The sequence below is a fragment of the Nelusetta ayraudi genome, unplaced genomic scaffold (assembly GCF_046127955.1).
Source record: "Nelusetta ayraudi isolate G7.1 ecotype Tasmania unplaced genomic scaffold, CSIRO-AGI_Nayr_v1 ptg000028l, whole genome shotgun sequence".
In the NCBI taxonomy this organism is placed as follows: domain Eukaryota; kingdom Metazoa; phylum Chordata; class Actinopteri; order Tetraodontiformes; family Monacanthidae; genus Nelusetta; species Nelusetta ayraudi.
In genome coordinates, this window is record NW_027466078.1 from 3,917,192 (window position 1) to 3,932,987 (window position 15,796).

At 44.6% G+C, this 15,796-nt stretch overlaps 1 protein-coding gene across 1 annotated transcript in view; it reads right to left on the reverse strand.

The window, feature by feature from the left end:
- Positions 1-15,796, reverse strand: part of col5a2a (collagen, type V, alpha 2a) — a 33,285-nt gene continuing 17,489 nt past the window's right edge. Inside the window, exons 7-54 of the mRNA XM_076030593.1 lie at positions 15,427-15,522; positions 15,238-15,309; positions 13,899-13,943; positions 13,740-13,793; positions 13,568-13,621; positions 13,189-13,242; positions 13,048-13,101; positions 12,858-12,911; positions 12,724-12,768; positions 12,446-12,499; positions 11,822-11,866; positions 11,367-11,420; positions 11,141-11,239; positions 10,964-11,008; positions 10,769-10,867; positions 10,604-10,657; positions 10,350-10,457; positions 9,993-10,046; positions 9,713-9,811; positions 9,538-9,591; positions 8,877-8,975; positions 8,739-8,792; positions 8,533-8,586; positions 8,395-8,448; positions 8,216-8,269; positions 8,029-8,073; positions 7,844-7,942; positions 7,622-7,729; positions 7,412-7,465; positions 7,215-7,268; positions 7,075-7,128; positions 6,935-6,988; positions 6,716-6,823; positions 6,339-6,392; positions 6,181-6,234; positions 5,431-5,592; positions 5,211-5,318; positions 4,991-5,098; positions 4,845-4,898; positions 4,651-4,758; positions 4,342-4,395; positions 4,137-4,244; positions 3,359-3,412; positions 3,121-3,228; positions 2,694-3,000; positions 2,419-2,600; positions 2,019-2,261; positions 1-1,300 (exon numbers count right to left, since the gene is read on the reverse strand). Coding sequence (XP_075886708.1) covers positions 1,154-1,300; positions 2,019-2,261; positions 2,419-2,600; positions 2,694-3,000; positions 3,121-3,228; positions 3,359-3,412; positions 4,137-4,244; positions 4,342-4,395; positions 4,651-4,758; positions 4,845-4,898; positions 4,991-5,098; positions 5,211-5,318; positions 5,431-5,592; positions 6,181-6,234; positions 6,339-6,392; positions 6,716-6,823; positions 6,935-6,988; positions 7,075-7,128; positions 7,215-7,268; positions 7,412-7,465; positions 7,622-7,729; positions 7,844-7,942; positions 8,029-8,073; positions 8,216-8,269; positions 8,395-8,448; positions 8,533-8,586; positions 8,739-8,792; positions 8,877-8,975; positions 9,538-9,591; positions 9,713-9,811; positions 9,993-10,046; positions 10,350-10,457; positions 10,604-10,657; positions 10,769-10,867; positions 10,964-11,008; positions 11,141-11,239; positions 11,367-11,420; positions 11,822-11,866; positions 12,446-12,499; positions 12,724-12,768; positions 12,858-12,911; positions 13,048-13,101; positions 13,189-13,242; positions 13,568-13,621; positions 13,740-13,793; positions 13,899-13,943; positions 15,238-15,309; positions 15,427-15,522 — 4,035 coding nt within the window. The 3' untranslated portion in view covers positions 1-1,153. The remainder of the gene's footprint in view (positions 1,301-2,018; positions 2,262-2,418; positions 2,601-2,693; positions 3,001-3,120; positions 3,229-3,358; positions 3,413-4,136; positions 4,245-4,341; positions 4,396-4,650; positions 4,759-4,844; positions 4,899-4,990; positions 5,099-5,210; positions 5,319-5,430; positions 5,593-6,180; positions 6,235-6,338; positions 6,393-6,715; positions 6,824-6,934; positions 6,989-7,074; positions 7,129-7,214; positions 7,269-7,411; positions 7,466-7,621; positions 7,730-7,843; positions 7,943-8,028; positions 8,074-8,215; positions 8,270-8,394; positions 8,449-8,532; positions 8,587-8,738; positions 8,793-8,876; positions 8,976-9,537; positions 9,592-9,712; positions 9,812-9,992; positions 10,047-10,349; positions 10,458-10,603; positions 10,658-10,768; positions 10,868-10,963; positions 11,009-11,140; positions 11,240-11,366; positions 11,421-11,821; positions 11,867-12,445; positions 12,500-12,723; positions 12,769-12,857; positions 12,912-13,047; positions 13,102-13,188; positions 13,243-13,567; positions 13,622-13,739; positions 13,794-13,898; positions 13,944-15,237; positions 15,310-15,426; positions 15,523-15,796) is intronic.

Consider the following 15,796-nt stretch of genomic DNA (forward strand, 5'->3'; position numbering starts at 1 on the left):
TTAAAAAGCAATTTGTTTAATGTGATGCAAAGCAAGAGATACAAAGCAAACAGGCACTCACAGCCACCTTGATCTATATGAGAGAATATAAAAATGGATTTCAAAGAACACATAAGTCCAGGACACCAAAGAGAGGGGGAAGTGACATGCATTAAAATAGAATGTTCTCTACTACTATTTATTGTAAGGTATGGAAATGAAGAATTTTTCTTTTATTTATTAATTAAAATATATTTCTGTCCGTTTTTTTTTCTTCTTCTTTTTCTTTTTTTTTTTTCTTAACAAATCACTACACACCACTCAGTTGACACCTCATTCGTCTCTCCATCATGGACAGAGATCTTTATTGGCATCCTCGAGCCTCGCCCTACCGCGCGGCCGAGACACACTACTTACAAAGAAAACAGCACCTGTGAAGAAAGATTTACACGCAACGTCATTCCGCTTCTCACTTCCTGGTGACGAGGTAGCTAACAACCCGAGGAATCGACAGTCTCGACGTGTCTTTAATGTCGTACGTGGTCGGTACAGGGTGTGTGGCCCGGCGGGGATGCAGACATCGGCGTCGTCAAACACCGTCCCGGAAAAAAAGAATTTGTAAACCTTTCATCGGCTGTATTTGTTTCCTCAATAGCACCACAATGTTTGTTTCCTTTTTCTATTTTTTTTAATATTCAAACATTTAAAACATGAAGGAAAAAAAAAAAATTAGAAAAGAATAAAGAGATCTGTGAAAAGGAGGAGTTGAAGGACAACATTGGATGTAGCTTCCCTGGGATTTTTCCTGGTCCTATCAACAGCAGTTCTAATTCTAACAAATCTTTGGTTTTTTTTTGCCCATTTAAAAGCGCAGGCTGAGCTCTTTGGAGCGAGCTAGCCAGGCCTCGAAACGCACCAAGTTTTTTTTTTTTTTTTTTTTTTAAGTCAAGCACAACACAGAGGAGCGATCCCCGTTCTACTAATTTGCAAAGGTGATCCCCAAACATTCTTTCTAACTTGCGCTGTTGTCTTGAACTGGGTCGAAAGGCACAATAAATATCTTGCCACAGGGCCAGAAGAGTCCTCAGTACTCGTATGTACAATGTGGCTGATCTGCTCAGCTGTCGAGTTCAATAGTCTCACGGTTCTCCCGGACACATCCCCGCTGACTGCTTTACAAGAAGCACACTGGCCCGATGTCGACGCCGAACTCTTGATCCGGGCCGCCGATGTCCACAGGGGCAATGTCCACAATAGGAAGTCTTGCTGTTTTCTGTGTCCTGTACTCAAAGACTGTCTTGCCCCAGTTGCCGTTGGCTTGCTGTGAAAGACAAGACACAAAAAAAAAAAAAAAAAAAAAATTCAGTTTTAGGGTTTATCTGAGATGTCGACTCTCCCAAGTTCATTAAAAGATCTGCGGAATTTATTCCCTCGTACTTGCTGACTGTGACCCAGTCTGGAGGCAATGTGATGCCACACCTACTTGCAATGCAGAGTGTTCACTCGTGCGGTTGGCAGGTGTCTGTGCACTTCACCTAATCACAATCTAAACATTTCAATAACGACGAACCAAATTCCTGTCTTCAAACGGCCACAAAACTGACGAATTGAACCGTTTTCGCCACAGGGGGGCAGCAAAACATACAGATTGCACGGCAGCAATATGCTGTCAGTGTTGGTTTTGTGTTGAATGCAACGCTCTCTGGGATTATACAAACAGTCTCACCTGTATTTGGAACATGAAGCAGCAACAACAGGTGCTGTGTGTCTAAACTCTGAACAAGTCTGAGCAGAACGTTCAAGGTCCGGTTTGGAACCAAACGTTTAGGATACCTGGCAGGTCAAACTGACAGTTTATTAACTATAGCGCTCTGCTCTTCAGTCATTTCACACTGTAACCCTTAAAATACACTGACCAGATCGACCTTAAGTCGAGACTTGTTTCTGTTTTGAGAGGCACGCGGCCCCACTGTCTCTCATGTCCACGTCAAGGAACTGGAAAGAAAGCTGGTGAGGTGTGTTCGAAGGTAGGAACTCACTGAGCAGGTGTCCTCCAGCACCGTGTATCTGAAGCGGCTGTTTCCCTCGGCCTTGAGCTCCAGGTCGTTGTTGCCCTTGAGGACCACGGCTTTCTTCAGGTTGCCGGCCTTCTCGTCCTTGTAGCCCACCGAGTTCTTGCAGTTGTAGGTGATGGTCTGGGAGGCCTCCTTGGAGAGCAGGCGGATGAAAGTCATCTGGACTGTGACCGAGTTGGCCGGCTGATCCTTGTTGCCATACGTGAACTGGACAAAAACAAACAAACAAACAAAAAAAACAAACAACGGAGGCGGTCAGAGCAGGAGATCGAGAGAGAAAACAAACAAACAAAACACGACTTTCAAGCACACGTGGACAAAAAAAAAAAACAACCCTCGAGCCATCAAAGCAGTGAGCTCTCACATGTGTTCCCCTGTTGATGTCGGCTCCGAACCACACAGGCTTGTTCCTGGAGGAGCTCCACCAGCTTTTGCGAGGAATGCTGGACGGGTTGGCAGAAATGCAGGTCTCGCCGGTGTCCATGTTGCAGTAAACTTTGATGGCGTCTTCCACGCTGCCTTGGTTGGGATCCACCCAGAACTCCCCTGTATGCCAAAACAATGGAAGCAATCAACAACAAAAAAAAGAAAAAAAAAGAAAAAATGCCTTAAAGTCATCATTTTTTTCCATATACTGACCGCTCTTCTTCATGGGGTAGCATCTCTTCAGGTCGTCACAGGTTCTGGCGGGGTGTTTCCTGCTGCCGTCAGGGCTCTTCATGCTGCTGATCTGACTGCTGAGGGCTTTCAGGGTGTCCAGGACCCCCGTGTCCACGGCCAGTATGGTGGAGTTGCTGTTGGGAAGAGCCTCATCCTCGCTGAACTCGGGGGGAGGAGGAGGACCGGAATCGTAATCCTGCGGGCCTCCAAACAGATCATCAATGGCAGCAGTGGGACGTCCAGGGGGTCCAGGGGGACCTGCAGGACCGGGCTCTCCAGGAGGTCCCTATGGATAAAAATAAATCAAATAAATTTGGTATGTTCAGCAAATGCGTCTGATCAGAAGTCATTGCAAACTTTCTGACTTCTGGGTTCGGATATTTCTGTCTGAAAAAGCTGTCAGTACCTCAGGTCCGGATTCTCCAGAGATTCCACGCGTTCCAGGCGGTCCCATTGGTCCGGGCGCTCCGTTGTATCCCTCCTTTCCAGAAGGACCGATAGGTCCAGGTGGCCCCTGTTTCGTACACCAGGAATGACAATTGAACGGCGGCCCTTGTGTCAAGCGTGTTAGTCTGAATGGAAAGGTAGCTTGGTATTCCCCACTGGAGGGCTGAGAGAAGTAAAACAAAAGTTGAAGTATTTACCCTCGGTCCACTTGGTCCGATAATTCCTGGAGCTCCGTACTCACCAGTTGTACCCTAAAAATAAAATAAATAAATAAAACATAACATCACAAATCATTCAGCTGTTTGTGTGCCCCTTGTTAGATGGATGGGTGACTGTACTTTACTTTTAAATTAAGAAGTCCTGCATTCCTTTCTGTTTAATGCAAAAAAAAACCAAAACAAACAAAACAAACAAACAAACAAAAATCCAGTTTTAGTCCCAGTTTTTAAAAACTCTAAAATATGGTTCTGCCAGAGAGGAAGGCACAGTATGACTCTGAGCAATCAAAGCTGTATAAAATGGATTCCTACTTAGCAGCTTATTTAGAATAAACTATTGCACTTTGTCAATCAAAAGAACAGCAAAAGTAAAAATGTGAGTAGCATGAAAATGGCTGCAAGTATCTCTTGTAAATTTCCAAAAGACAAAGTTTTACACCACTGTAATTATTTAATATGCTTTTAGAGAAGTTGACAATTTTTTAATGTAACCACAACTTCAAGAAATGTTAAAAATAAATAAATAATAATAATAACAATCAAAGAATACAAGAGATCCAGCAATGATTTCCACATTTGTGAATATCAAGAACTTGTCATTTCAGTTGATGTTTTGTCTGTTTGATGTTTGAGTGTGTGAATGCACCGACTCAAACTCAGCAGAACGTCATCAATTCAAGGTCAAGATGAATGCGGACGTCGTTCCAAAGACATGAATGAAGGTTACGGGGAACTGATGAGCACCACTTGAACGTACCGGAGGTCCAGGAAGACCCTGCAGGCCGGTGAATCCACGGTGTCCTTTCTGTCCTCTCTCACCATGGTCGCCCAGGTCACCCTTATCTCCCCTTGGTCCTTGGGGTCCCTGAAATATACAAAAAAAAAATTAAAAAATGCCCCATTTTATCGTCACTCGTTGATAAGACATGACTTGGATTTTACACCCTAGCTTGAACACTCACCAATAATCCTCTTTTTCCAGCTGCACCAGGTGGCCCACCGGGTCCTCTGGAGCCCTGCGAGCAAGTCAACACATCAGAGGGCCCTCAGGAAGCAAGGAGACCCTTGCCAGCGCTCAGAGGCGCTCCATCTGCACTCTCTACCCAAACACAACATTCCTATCATTTAATATTAGCCTTCGCGTTCCAACGCGCTCGCCGGGCTTAAGTCAAATCATATGTTCTCGGCAGAACGTTTCTCGATGCGGCCGCGGCGGATCCCGCATGCTGGACGGACTGAGCGCACGGAACAAAGGTGGGAAAAGGCCTCACGATGTCTCCTCTTCTTCCCGCGCCGCCCGTGGCGCCGACGGGACCCGCGGGGCCAGGAAGTCCCTGAGAACCGAGCAAGCCCTCCGGACCGGCGTCGCCTCGGTCTCCCTGGGGGGTGGGAGACAACGCGGATCACTCAAGGATGGCACCACAGTAAAACGCCACGCGCGGCTTCGTCCTGTCTGACTTCCTACCCTTTGTCCAAGGAGACCCTCTTTGCCCGGCTGGCCGTCAGATCCGGGGTGGCCCTGACGGATGCAAAGACAGCACGAGGATGACGGCAGGGAAAAAACACATGCGTTTAGAAACACGTGAGGAAGGTCCGGACTGCAACACTCACGTCGGGACCCGGATCACCACGAGGCCCGTTAGCGCCAGGGAGGCCGACAGGTCCCGGCGGTCCTTTCTCTCCAGTCTGGCCTGCTGCTCCCTGTTTTCCTGGTGGGCCCTGATACGGAGAGCAGACAGTTGACTGCGCAGCACTTCTTCTGCAAATCAACGCGCGCTGGAGAAAACTTGGCTGTTTGAAAAAATAAATAAATAAATAAAACAACACACACCGCAGGTCCAGAAAGTCCCTGCATCCCGCGCTCTCCTCTTTGACCCGGAAGACCCACGATGCCTCTCTGTCCTGTAGTGCCAGCTGGGCCTGGGGGACCATCAGGACCCTGGAGTCAGCACAAAAAAAAAAAAAAAACCCACAAAGATCCAGATTTGAGTTTACTGCGTTTTAGGTTCAGCACCGCGCTAAGGTGGTCTTCACGCGCGGCATCAGCTCACCGTGGGTCCGTCCTCCCCGGAGTCCCCTTTGTCTCCCGGGCTGCCGAGCGGTCCTGCCGGTCCCCGCTCCCCTTGTTTGCCAGGAGATCCATGGTCTCCACGGAGGCCACGAGGGCCCTCTTTTCCCGGAGGTCCAAGGGGTCCCGCTTCTCCAAGTGGACCCTGTGTGACAGGTGCGTTCATAAATGCTGTTGAAAGCCTCTCTGCACCGCTGGCGATGTGGTTATTTCAAGTAAATGCAATACATTCAGTATGCGCTCTCACATCAACAGGTGATGCAACAATGTAGGGCAGACATGCATCATGCAACTGTGTGTGTCTCACAGTCAGGACATGTAAGTGTTCAAAAAATGCACCAGACATAAAAGTAAATCACAAAGTGAAATATTTTCTTGTTCAAGTGCTGAACCAAAATCCAAAAAAGTGTTAAGATTTTGAAAGTGTCAAAGGGTTTTTTTTTTTTTTTTTGTCCTGATGCTGTGAGCCGAGAGCTGTGATCCAGCAGGGCACATCTGAGACACACCGAGGACCGAAGGACAAATATTTGCCAGACGTATAAACAGGCGTAATGATGGCGTCCTCTCCCTATTCGCCGGAGCCGTTTTAAAGGCGAACTTGTTGACGACATCTGAGTCTTTCTGCTGAAAGAGTCATTTGGATGTCTTCCCTTGAAAAATAGCTCGTCGCATTTGAGCGTCTGCTCTGTTTCACCGGACGTCTCTTTAGGTTCGGGGAGGGGGGGGCACTCACAGGGGGGCCTGGCGGGCCAACTCGTCCAGCAGATCCAGGGAAACCAGTGGGGCCCTGCGGACAAAGGCAAAGGAATCACATTAAAGCACTTTGAGGGTGGGGGTGGGGGGGAGTAAAATAATGACATATTGTTGTGCTGGTTTAAAATGGGATCTTACTGGGGCGCCCTGTGTTCCTCTTCCGCCTTTCAACCCAGCAACACCCACTGGGCCCTGCAGCCAAAACAAAGAAATAAAATAAAACATCAGGACACGTGCAGTAATGGCAATTGAATATGTGCATAATATGGGCAAAATGTGAAACTAACAGTAAACCTAGTGTGGATTACCACAGCAATAGTGTCACCACTAACTCAGTAATAAAGATATAAGCTATAACAATAACATTCTTTACTCTTTAACTTAATGAGGTATGTCGTCTTGTCTTTTGCCTCGTCTGTGCTTTCTGCTTATCATGTGCACATGCACACCAGTGGGATATTATTGGATGTCGCTGAAGTTAAAAAACAAAGATGCTTTGGAAGAGCAAAACTCACCGGAGGTCCGTGTGCACCAGCCAGGCCTTGGGGTCCAGGTGAGCCAGCATCTCCTTTCTGACCTGGCTCTCCAACGTCTCCCTTGACTCCAGGTTGGCCATCCGGGCCCTGTTAGATGATGATGATGATGATGATGATGATGATGATAGCGTTTTTTTTGGAACTTAATCATGCAGATAAATATTAAATCCAACATCATGACAGCTGTCGACTGCTTACAGGAGGCCCAGCGAATCCAACGGCGCCGATTGGTCCTGGGTCACCTCTTGATCCCTAGAATAGATTATACCATGTCACATTCTGGACGCAAAAGAGTTTCAGTAGAATTTCTGTCAGAACATAGGTGTGTATCAACTGACATGTCCTCCTCTGGAGCCGGGGGGTCCGGATGGCCCTCTTGGTCCAGGCTCTCCCTGCAAACATTTCACACAACATGTATTTATATCCAAAGACACAGCCTTAAACCCTCAGTGTCTTCAGTATGTATCACATGTTATACCTTCTCTCCACTTGGTCCAGCGGATCCCAGTGGGCCAACAGGACCTGGGGCTCCCTGTTGACAGAAGACAAACCAGATTTCTCATCAGTCAAGTTTTACAATGACTAGCTAAGGCGGAGGACAAGTCTGAATTTTGCACAAATGCATCATCTGAAAAGCACAGTCTTTGCAGAGAGTAATCAGCTGATTGGACTTACTCTTGCGCCGTCATTTCCGGGTGTACCCTCTGATCCTTTCTCACCGATGGTGCCCTGTTGCAAATAAAATAATTATTTCCTGACACTGATGATGCTAATCAAAGGGCTAAACATTGCAGAACATGTTTCTGGTGAAAAAAGCATGTTATTACAGGTTATTACTGTGTTATTAATGTGCGATAACTGGAAAATGACTCAAGATGAGCTTACTCTGTCGCCTTTGGGCCCTGGAGGGCCAGAGATTCCTCTCTCGCCAGGCATTCCCTGAAGACCTGGAGGGCCACCATCACCAAGTGCACCAGTAGGGCCAGGGCTGCCCTGTGTTGAAAAACCACATGGTCAGCAGGCTGGTTGTATCTCATGTACCTTTCACTCGTTGATTTTCTCCTTTTTCTATTTTGTCATTTGTGTGGAAAAATTTGTGTGCATTACTTTTGGTCCATCGGGGCCGGGTGCACCAGGTATTCCTTTAGGGCCCTGCAGACCGGTGGAACCCATTTCTCCTCTCTCGCCTGGGATTCCGCGCTCTCCCTGAGGTAAAAATGAAACATCTTGTTACTGTGAGCTTAATCCACATTGCAAACTTAAACTTCTTTGGAAAAGTCAATCCAGCTTACCCTTGGTCCAATTTGTCCCACCGAACCGAGTTCTCCAGGAATACCCTGAAAGGCAGCGATGAAGTTGCATTTTTCTGTTGCTTAAAGTAACTATTAGGCTTTAAATGTAAGTCAATTTAGATCATTTGTATGCAAGCGGTTGAGGATTATTAAAACCAAAGTGCATTTGTGTTTTGGCTTCACTTACGACATCGCCTGGTTTGCCAGATTCTCCGGGAGGTCCTTGGTTTCCAGGTAAACCCTAAGGACACAATGAGGACAAACATGGACTTTAGAGCACTTTAGTGCACAAATTACATTTTCACATCCTTACACATAATCTGTTTGAATGTCACTTAAAGTATTAACCCCCTAACAACTACATACCTGGAATCCATTCACACCTGGAGGTCCCTGCTCTCCTCTGTCACCTGCGACACCCTGTGAGAGAAGACGGTGTCAGTCATTTTATTCAGCATTAACGTAAACAGAATTACATCCTCATGCAGATAAATCAACACTTACGGATGGGCCAGGTGGACCAGCGGGCCCGACCTCTCCATCTTTCCCAGGGGGACCCTAAAGACAGGATGGAAAATTGACCAACAACGACCAACAAAGAGCACAGGAAAACCAGCACTGAAGTACTGACGATGACAAACACTGCCGTTGTGTTTTTATGGAAATTGGACATAAAGACAACCATGAAAGTTTGTAGAAGGAGCACTCACTCTTTGACCTGCCACACCAGCTGATCCTTGCTCACCCGTCTTTCCTGGGTCACCCTTTGGGATGGAAAAATAACAACAATTCCAGTTAAGAAACGCACCTTGACCACGCTGTCATTTTGAGTTCTTTTGAAGGCTTACACTGAAGCCTTTGGGTCCCGATGATCCCATGATTCCAACTGGTCCCCTGTTTCCGATGGATCCTGCAGGACCTGGGCGACCGTCCTCCCCCGCGGCACCCTGCATAAAGGAAGCTCATACCTTGAACTAGAGTTTTATCATGAACTATTTCTTCAGGTTATTAGATCACAGAGGGATCGAAAATTTTCCCAGTCTAAACTTCTTATTTTCCCATGACTTTATGACCTTGATTTGAGATACTTTGGCCAGACTTCATAAAGGAGATACATATCTGGCTGGGGAAGTAATAACAAAAACTTGATAATCAAATGAAGTTTTTTTTTTTCTTTGTGATTTTCTCTCAGAATAGTCCCCTTGAAAAAGATGTGATCTAAGGATCTGAAATGAGACATTTTCTATTTGAGCATTTACAGAACAATTTCTTTAGACTTAACGCTGACAGGTTTCTGTTTTAACAAAGAATTCACATTAGTTAAAGTCATTTCCAACAGAACTTTTGTGGAAGCAGCTGCTGTCCCAGTTGTTCAGTACAATAATTCAGATGTGAAGTTGTGTTATTAAGGGTTTTTTTGAAAAAAAAAAAAAAAAATGCAACCATTGTCTAAAAACAAGAATTTGATGCTAATGTTGATGTTTAAATGTGGTGTCAAACGTGGCTTACCAGTGGGCCTGGCTTTCCCTCTGCTCCCTGGACTCCAGGTGTACCAGTAAGACCCTTACATAAGAATAGTAGAAAATACAGCCCATGAAAATGTGAAAAGAAACATAACATAAGCATGTATGATATAGTAATTATATAAATGTATATAAATAATGAAGAGCTTTTTCAGTGTTACCCTTGCACCTGGTAGACCAGGTTCTCCTAAACGTCCTAGGTCACCAAAGGCACCTTTTGGTCCATGTGGGCCAGAAATTCCACGATCACCTAGGGCACCCTTTGGAAAGAAAGACAATCTACTGAATACATCTATAGAGTGTTAAAAAAAAAAAGCACATCATCATAAACAGCTATTACGCAAAACAAAAAAGGCTAAAGCATGAACCGCTTTCATTTTCATCTTGCAAATTGGAAAAATGATATTACATAGTTATTAACAAATGAGAAGACTGATTTACCTTAGGTCCTGGCAAACCATCAGCACCAGGGAATCCTCTGTTGCCAGGAGATCCCTACAAAGCAGATCAACTGTCAGTTCTAACGTCACATATTAATTCTGAAATCAACGGTACCAATTTGAATGTATATGAAATAAATGAATGAATTGAACCAAGTGACCCAACATTGTTAAAGACCAACAGAATACATTGTATCTGGATGTTCCAACCTGCAATCAAAATTATTTTTCTAGCGTGACCAAAATCCAGAACAATCCAGTGAACATTGGATTGGCACAGTAGCAAATAATAAGAGAGTTCATGGAAATGTGAGAAAAGGGCTCCACTGAACAATGCAAGAGTAAAAAGCTGACTTACTCTCTCACCAACACCACCTTGAGGGCCAACAGAGCCAGAGTCTCCACGCTGTCCACGCTTTCCCTCTTCACCCTGGGGTCCAATCACTCCCTGGGAGCCTGGTGGACCCTGGAAAGTTAGTATAAATGGGAAAACAGATGAAGTCAATAAAAACGTGTCCAAAAGAAGTGCTCTTTTTTTAATATGTTAACATTTATTTTTTTACATTGCATTCTGCAGGATCGAAATTTGGTGATCACTAAAAGAAAGCTTACAGACTCTCCTTTAGGTCCAGCCTCTCCTTTAAATCCTCCAACACCAACGTCTCCCTGTAAAGAAAGGTATGCGCATCAAAGAAGGATGACAGCTGCATTAGTTTTGAACAAATTTGGGCAAAAAAAGATGACAAGAAATGTATGTAAAAATATTTTAGATTTTACCAGCTGTCCTTTGATACCAGGCTGACCAGTGCTTCCTTGAGGTCCTGGTGGACCAGCAGGTCCAAGATGGCCACCTTGACCTTGAGGACCAAGATTACCCTGTCGAATTTAGAAGAGGCAGTTGTATCTCAGCGGAATAGCAGACAAATGTATTTAGCAGACAAATACATTTTCAAATACGAGAACTGTACATACCACTGGTCCTTTTGTACCAGTGCCGCCATCTGTACCCATGGGTCCCTTTACAGAAGGAAATAAATAACAGTTTAGATCATCTTAGGGTTGCATAAAGATTCATACTGACAAATTCAATTTGGAGTTGGTTGGTTAATGTTTTGTCAATAGAATGCGTTGCTAAAGTTAGAGATTCACCCTGAGGCCAACTGGTCCAGCTCTGCCCAGATGACCAGTCTCTCCTCTCTGTCCCTGAGGGCCTTCCGGACCTCTGACTCCAGTGGGGCCAGGTTGTCCCTGTGGAAGACAACAATTCATGTACAGAAATTGAATGTAATGTAAAGTAGAAAGTATGGCATATGTAAGAAAAAAAAATAAAAATCTAAAAGGTGTAGCAAGCAGTTAAACTGCATACTGCACGTACCTTCATTCCTGGGGTTCCTGGATAGCCAGGTGGCCCACTAAGACCCAAGGGACCCTGTCATGAGTGTCACAATTATTAGTAATAACTAAAAATAAATAAATAAACATGACAAAATGACATTTTCACAGGACATGATAAATATACTGTATACATTTTATTTTACTTTAAAAACAGATAAACAGTTATAATGTAATTGTATAAATTGTTTAAGGGGTTAAAAAGAGGTTTACAGTTTTCTCACTGTACATTTAAAGTACAACCTTAAATAATGTTGTTTATAGTGGAACATTAAAGTTAATGTCAGTTACCTTCACTGTGTCAAATGCAGTTGGAAATGTTGGGGTATTTTACCAGTGAAAACCAAACTTCTGAAGCATTGCTTTCCCCTTCAAATCCATTTTATGTGATTTCCCATGCAAAGACCTTTAAAGATATAATCGTGAGGGCTGACATACCATTGGACCGTGCTTTCCTGTGTTGCCAGCCGTGCCACGTTTTCCCTAAAACACCAAAGTTTAGTTGATTGAACACAGAAATTTCACTTCACAGTACAGAAATTCAACTCAATGGAACCAATGTAGCCCAAGGTGTTGGTGAGCCTGAGCTGTATTATATATATTATCTAGTATTGAAGCGCCTGAGCACACAAGAAAAAAGACAACATTGGATTTACACATGAAAGAGGTGTGCTTGATGTTGCGTGTTGTACATGCAATGTGTACATCGTGGATGTCTCGGCTAAAAACGTGGTTCATACGTCATTGTTTCAAGTCCAGTTCGACTGCAATGTCTTCAGGACACTGAAATTGTTCATCTACTGTGTTTTTACTGTTTAAGACTCACCAAGTTAACACCCAAGATTCTGGGACATATTGAGCCAAGTACGGAGCACGATCGAATGAAAGTGCTGTAAAACTTTAATGATAATGCCATGTGCAACCATTCGATGCACAACATATAGTAGAATTTAACAAAAAAGTGAGTGTTGGAACCAACAGGATGAAAGACAGTGTCTTTCCCGCGATGAAAAAAACAAAACAAAACCAAAAAACCTATGTACATAAAGATGATTTCCTTACAGCTATGCCACCAGGTCCAGAGCGTCCTCTCTCGCCTGGCATTCCGGCAGGACCCTGTTGAACAAAGGCACGCACTCATATCACTCGGTGATGAATTGCAGCTGTCCACCATTCAATGAAAAAATGCCATGGTTAGGAGGTTCAAAGGGGGTAATTTATGGCTACTGGTTATGGTGTCACTCAAGATAAGAGCCTGTAGTGTGCGCGCTTTGGTCAATGTGGAGTCGCGAAGATGATAATTCTCTTTAAAATAAAATCACCATGACAACAGGACTTACCATTGGGCCGGGGCCTCCCATTTGACCAGGTGGGCCTGTAGCACCCTAGAAAGCACAGGAAAAAAATGTCCTAATAAGACAAAGAAATTAATGCAAAAATATATATTTTTAAGAACATTCAATTTTTGTTATACCTTGGATCCAACAGCTCCAGTTTCACCCTTTTGACCAATCAGTCCACCGTGGCCCTGTTGGGAAAGCCAGTTAGAGCAGCTACTTAGCAAAGCACTGACCGTTCACAGACCCAAGAGGACAGAAGAAAAGACTATGGCAATTTAAAATGCATTGATAAGAATTTCTTAGTGGGGGTAATAAAAAAGTTACCCTGTGACCCTTCAGTCCAGGTGGCCCAGGAGTGCCGGGGAAACCTCTGGAGCCCTGAAATACATGAGTCAGAATTGTCTCTAACAGGCTTGGAGAGCTTTTTCAACGTAAGTGGTGGGGGAACAAAATCCAGGAGCTCACCACTGATCCGGGGAATCCAACCTCTCCACTGTTTCCTGATTTGCCCGATTCTCCCTGCACAGACATTCACACGTCACAAAACACGTCTGGCAGCTCAGGCCCTTTCATCTAAAACAAAGGGTTTAAGAGGTCCTCCACTAAGTTTAGATCCCATTCAAGATGCCTGGAAATGGAATGTATTGTTGGCTGTGCATTCTTTACAGAGACTGTTTCCAGCGGACCGCCTCCATCCAAGCTAAAATTTGGGTTGAGGAAAAACTGCATATAGGAAACGCATGGAAAGCTTTGCTACTGCAATCAACAGAAGGAATCCCTTAGAATCACAGAAACGAAGATCGTGGTCGACATCCAGTTTTACTTGTGCACTTTCAGTACTTACGTCTTCACCCGGTTTCCCCGGTGGGCCCTCTGGTCCCCTTTGACCCGGTGGCCCCTAAAAGATATTGTGAGCGTTAACTTATGCATACAGTAAGCAAATTATTTGGTTGGCTAGCAGGCCAACACAAGCATCACAAGTAAATGTGCATATGCAATTTAACCACTGAGTTTACCAAATGTCCAGGGTCGCCAACATCTCCATGTGGTCCCTGTGGTCCAGCCTGACCCTGATTGGAGAAAAAGGGCGAAACAATTTGAAGATTATATGAAGAATATAAAGAAAACAAATGATGATGATAAAAAAAAAACCCCAAAAAACAAAGAGGACTTACAGGTGAGCCAGATGGTCCAGGAGGTCCCCTTGTTCCAGACTCTCCCTGAAAACCAAAAATCAGTGTGATCCATCTATCTGCACTAGGTCAATCACTCATGGCCTCGTTTCCTTTTGACTTAGTTCTTGTCGCCGAGTAAGTGAATTTCAGTCAGGCAACTCAAGATCGAAATGTTTATTGCTGCAGCAAATACATGTTACGTGTTTGCTGTAGAGCCTTCGACCCCCTAACTCCCCCGCAGCACATCAGCCTCGACGTTACGGTGAATGATGAGGAAAACACACGTAAGCCTTGAGCCTGCAGGTGGATGCTGGCATGGACGTGGGGCTGAAATAACAGGTGCAGTACTGCTGCGGGGCAACGCGCATCGACAGGCAGAGGCAAAGTTGAGCTGTTGGGCCGTTTAAATAAAGCGACAAAATAATGGGGAGTGTATGCATCGCGTGTATATCGGCTCCTTGTTACATGAAGCGAAAACATCTGCTCGGTGGGTTGACTTTTAATTGACAGCATTCTTGAATGGACGTCACAGTAAACATCAAATGAGAAGCAATATTCTTCTTTTATTGGCTAACAAACCTCACAACTTTTGGTTAAAGGCAACCGAAGGCAAACCACTCTGCAACACGTGTGACTACTAAAGCAAAACTGAAGAGTGAATCAATCAAACGCCTCAAATGTTGTTGTTTTTATAAAAAGTATACAGAGTGCTCGGAGTCGCTCTGCTTTTCAGCGACTCACAAAAAAAGGACAATAAACCCTAAACTGTTTCTCCCTGTGGTCTTCACACACCCTCGTGCAAATCACGGAATGGGTGGTTTTGCGTGTGTTTTTTTTATATTTAGCTATACTAAATAAAGTGAAGTAAATAAAATTATTATATATAATATATAATATATAAAATATTAAAGTTTAGACAAAACTGAAAGTCTGGGCAAGGTGCACTATGATTTTCCGCACCTGCTGAACAATCAACCAGTATCAGTTGAGATTCACACAGATTCAGTTGAGATGGTAGACGTTAGTTTTTCACTAATTTGCTTTTTCTGTGCACCAGCACTCTTGCATTCCTTGATATCTAGCTTTATATGTCAGTTCTCCCGAGGCGTATTGTTGAGATCCGGGTGGTCCACGTTCAATATCCAAATACATTCTCAAGAAATGTTTGTGTGTCTGGTTATAAATCGTGCTAAAAAAAAAAAAATGGAGCAGCTGTAGCAGCACGGTGTTTCTGTGAACCCTCTCCTGAAAATCAATTTAACTGTATCGCATTGATTCTTTTGAAAATGAAGCGACCATTTGGCTAATTGCTGAGAGTGAATGCCCACTGCTGTATTACCCTGGTGCCACTTATCATGGCTTGAGGTCCCATTTTGCCATCCGAGACTCCGGCCATCTGCGATCCGATGCCCTGGAGAGAAGAAAACACGGCCTCGGGTTAAACTCACAGTGTTTGTCCTCTTCTCTCTGTGTATAATTTCCCCTGCTTGCGTATCATCGGAAAGTGATAGTGCACAATGCAGCTCACCCCTGGACCGTGTGCGGGATGTCCTGGAGGTCCTGGTTCACCTGGCTGACCTGGTACACCTGGCTCCCCATCATACCCTGCGGCGCCGCGGTGCCCCTGTAGAGGTGCAGAGAGACCGACTGAGCCCCTGATTCAGTCCTGGTTTTTGTTGCCGAGGACTGAACGTTCCTCGGCTAGTAGCCTACTGAAAAGTGCTTTGATGAGTGCAGCTAAGGCGCTGCGCCACTGGCAACCACCTTGGCCTGTAAACTGAATGAGTCACTTTTCAATCATTTTTTTTTTTGTATGGACTGTAAATTGGAGATAAAATACACTGAGCTGTGTGCCAATAAATCATGTTTGACTTGATGCCCTTAACGGGGGCTGTAAA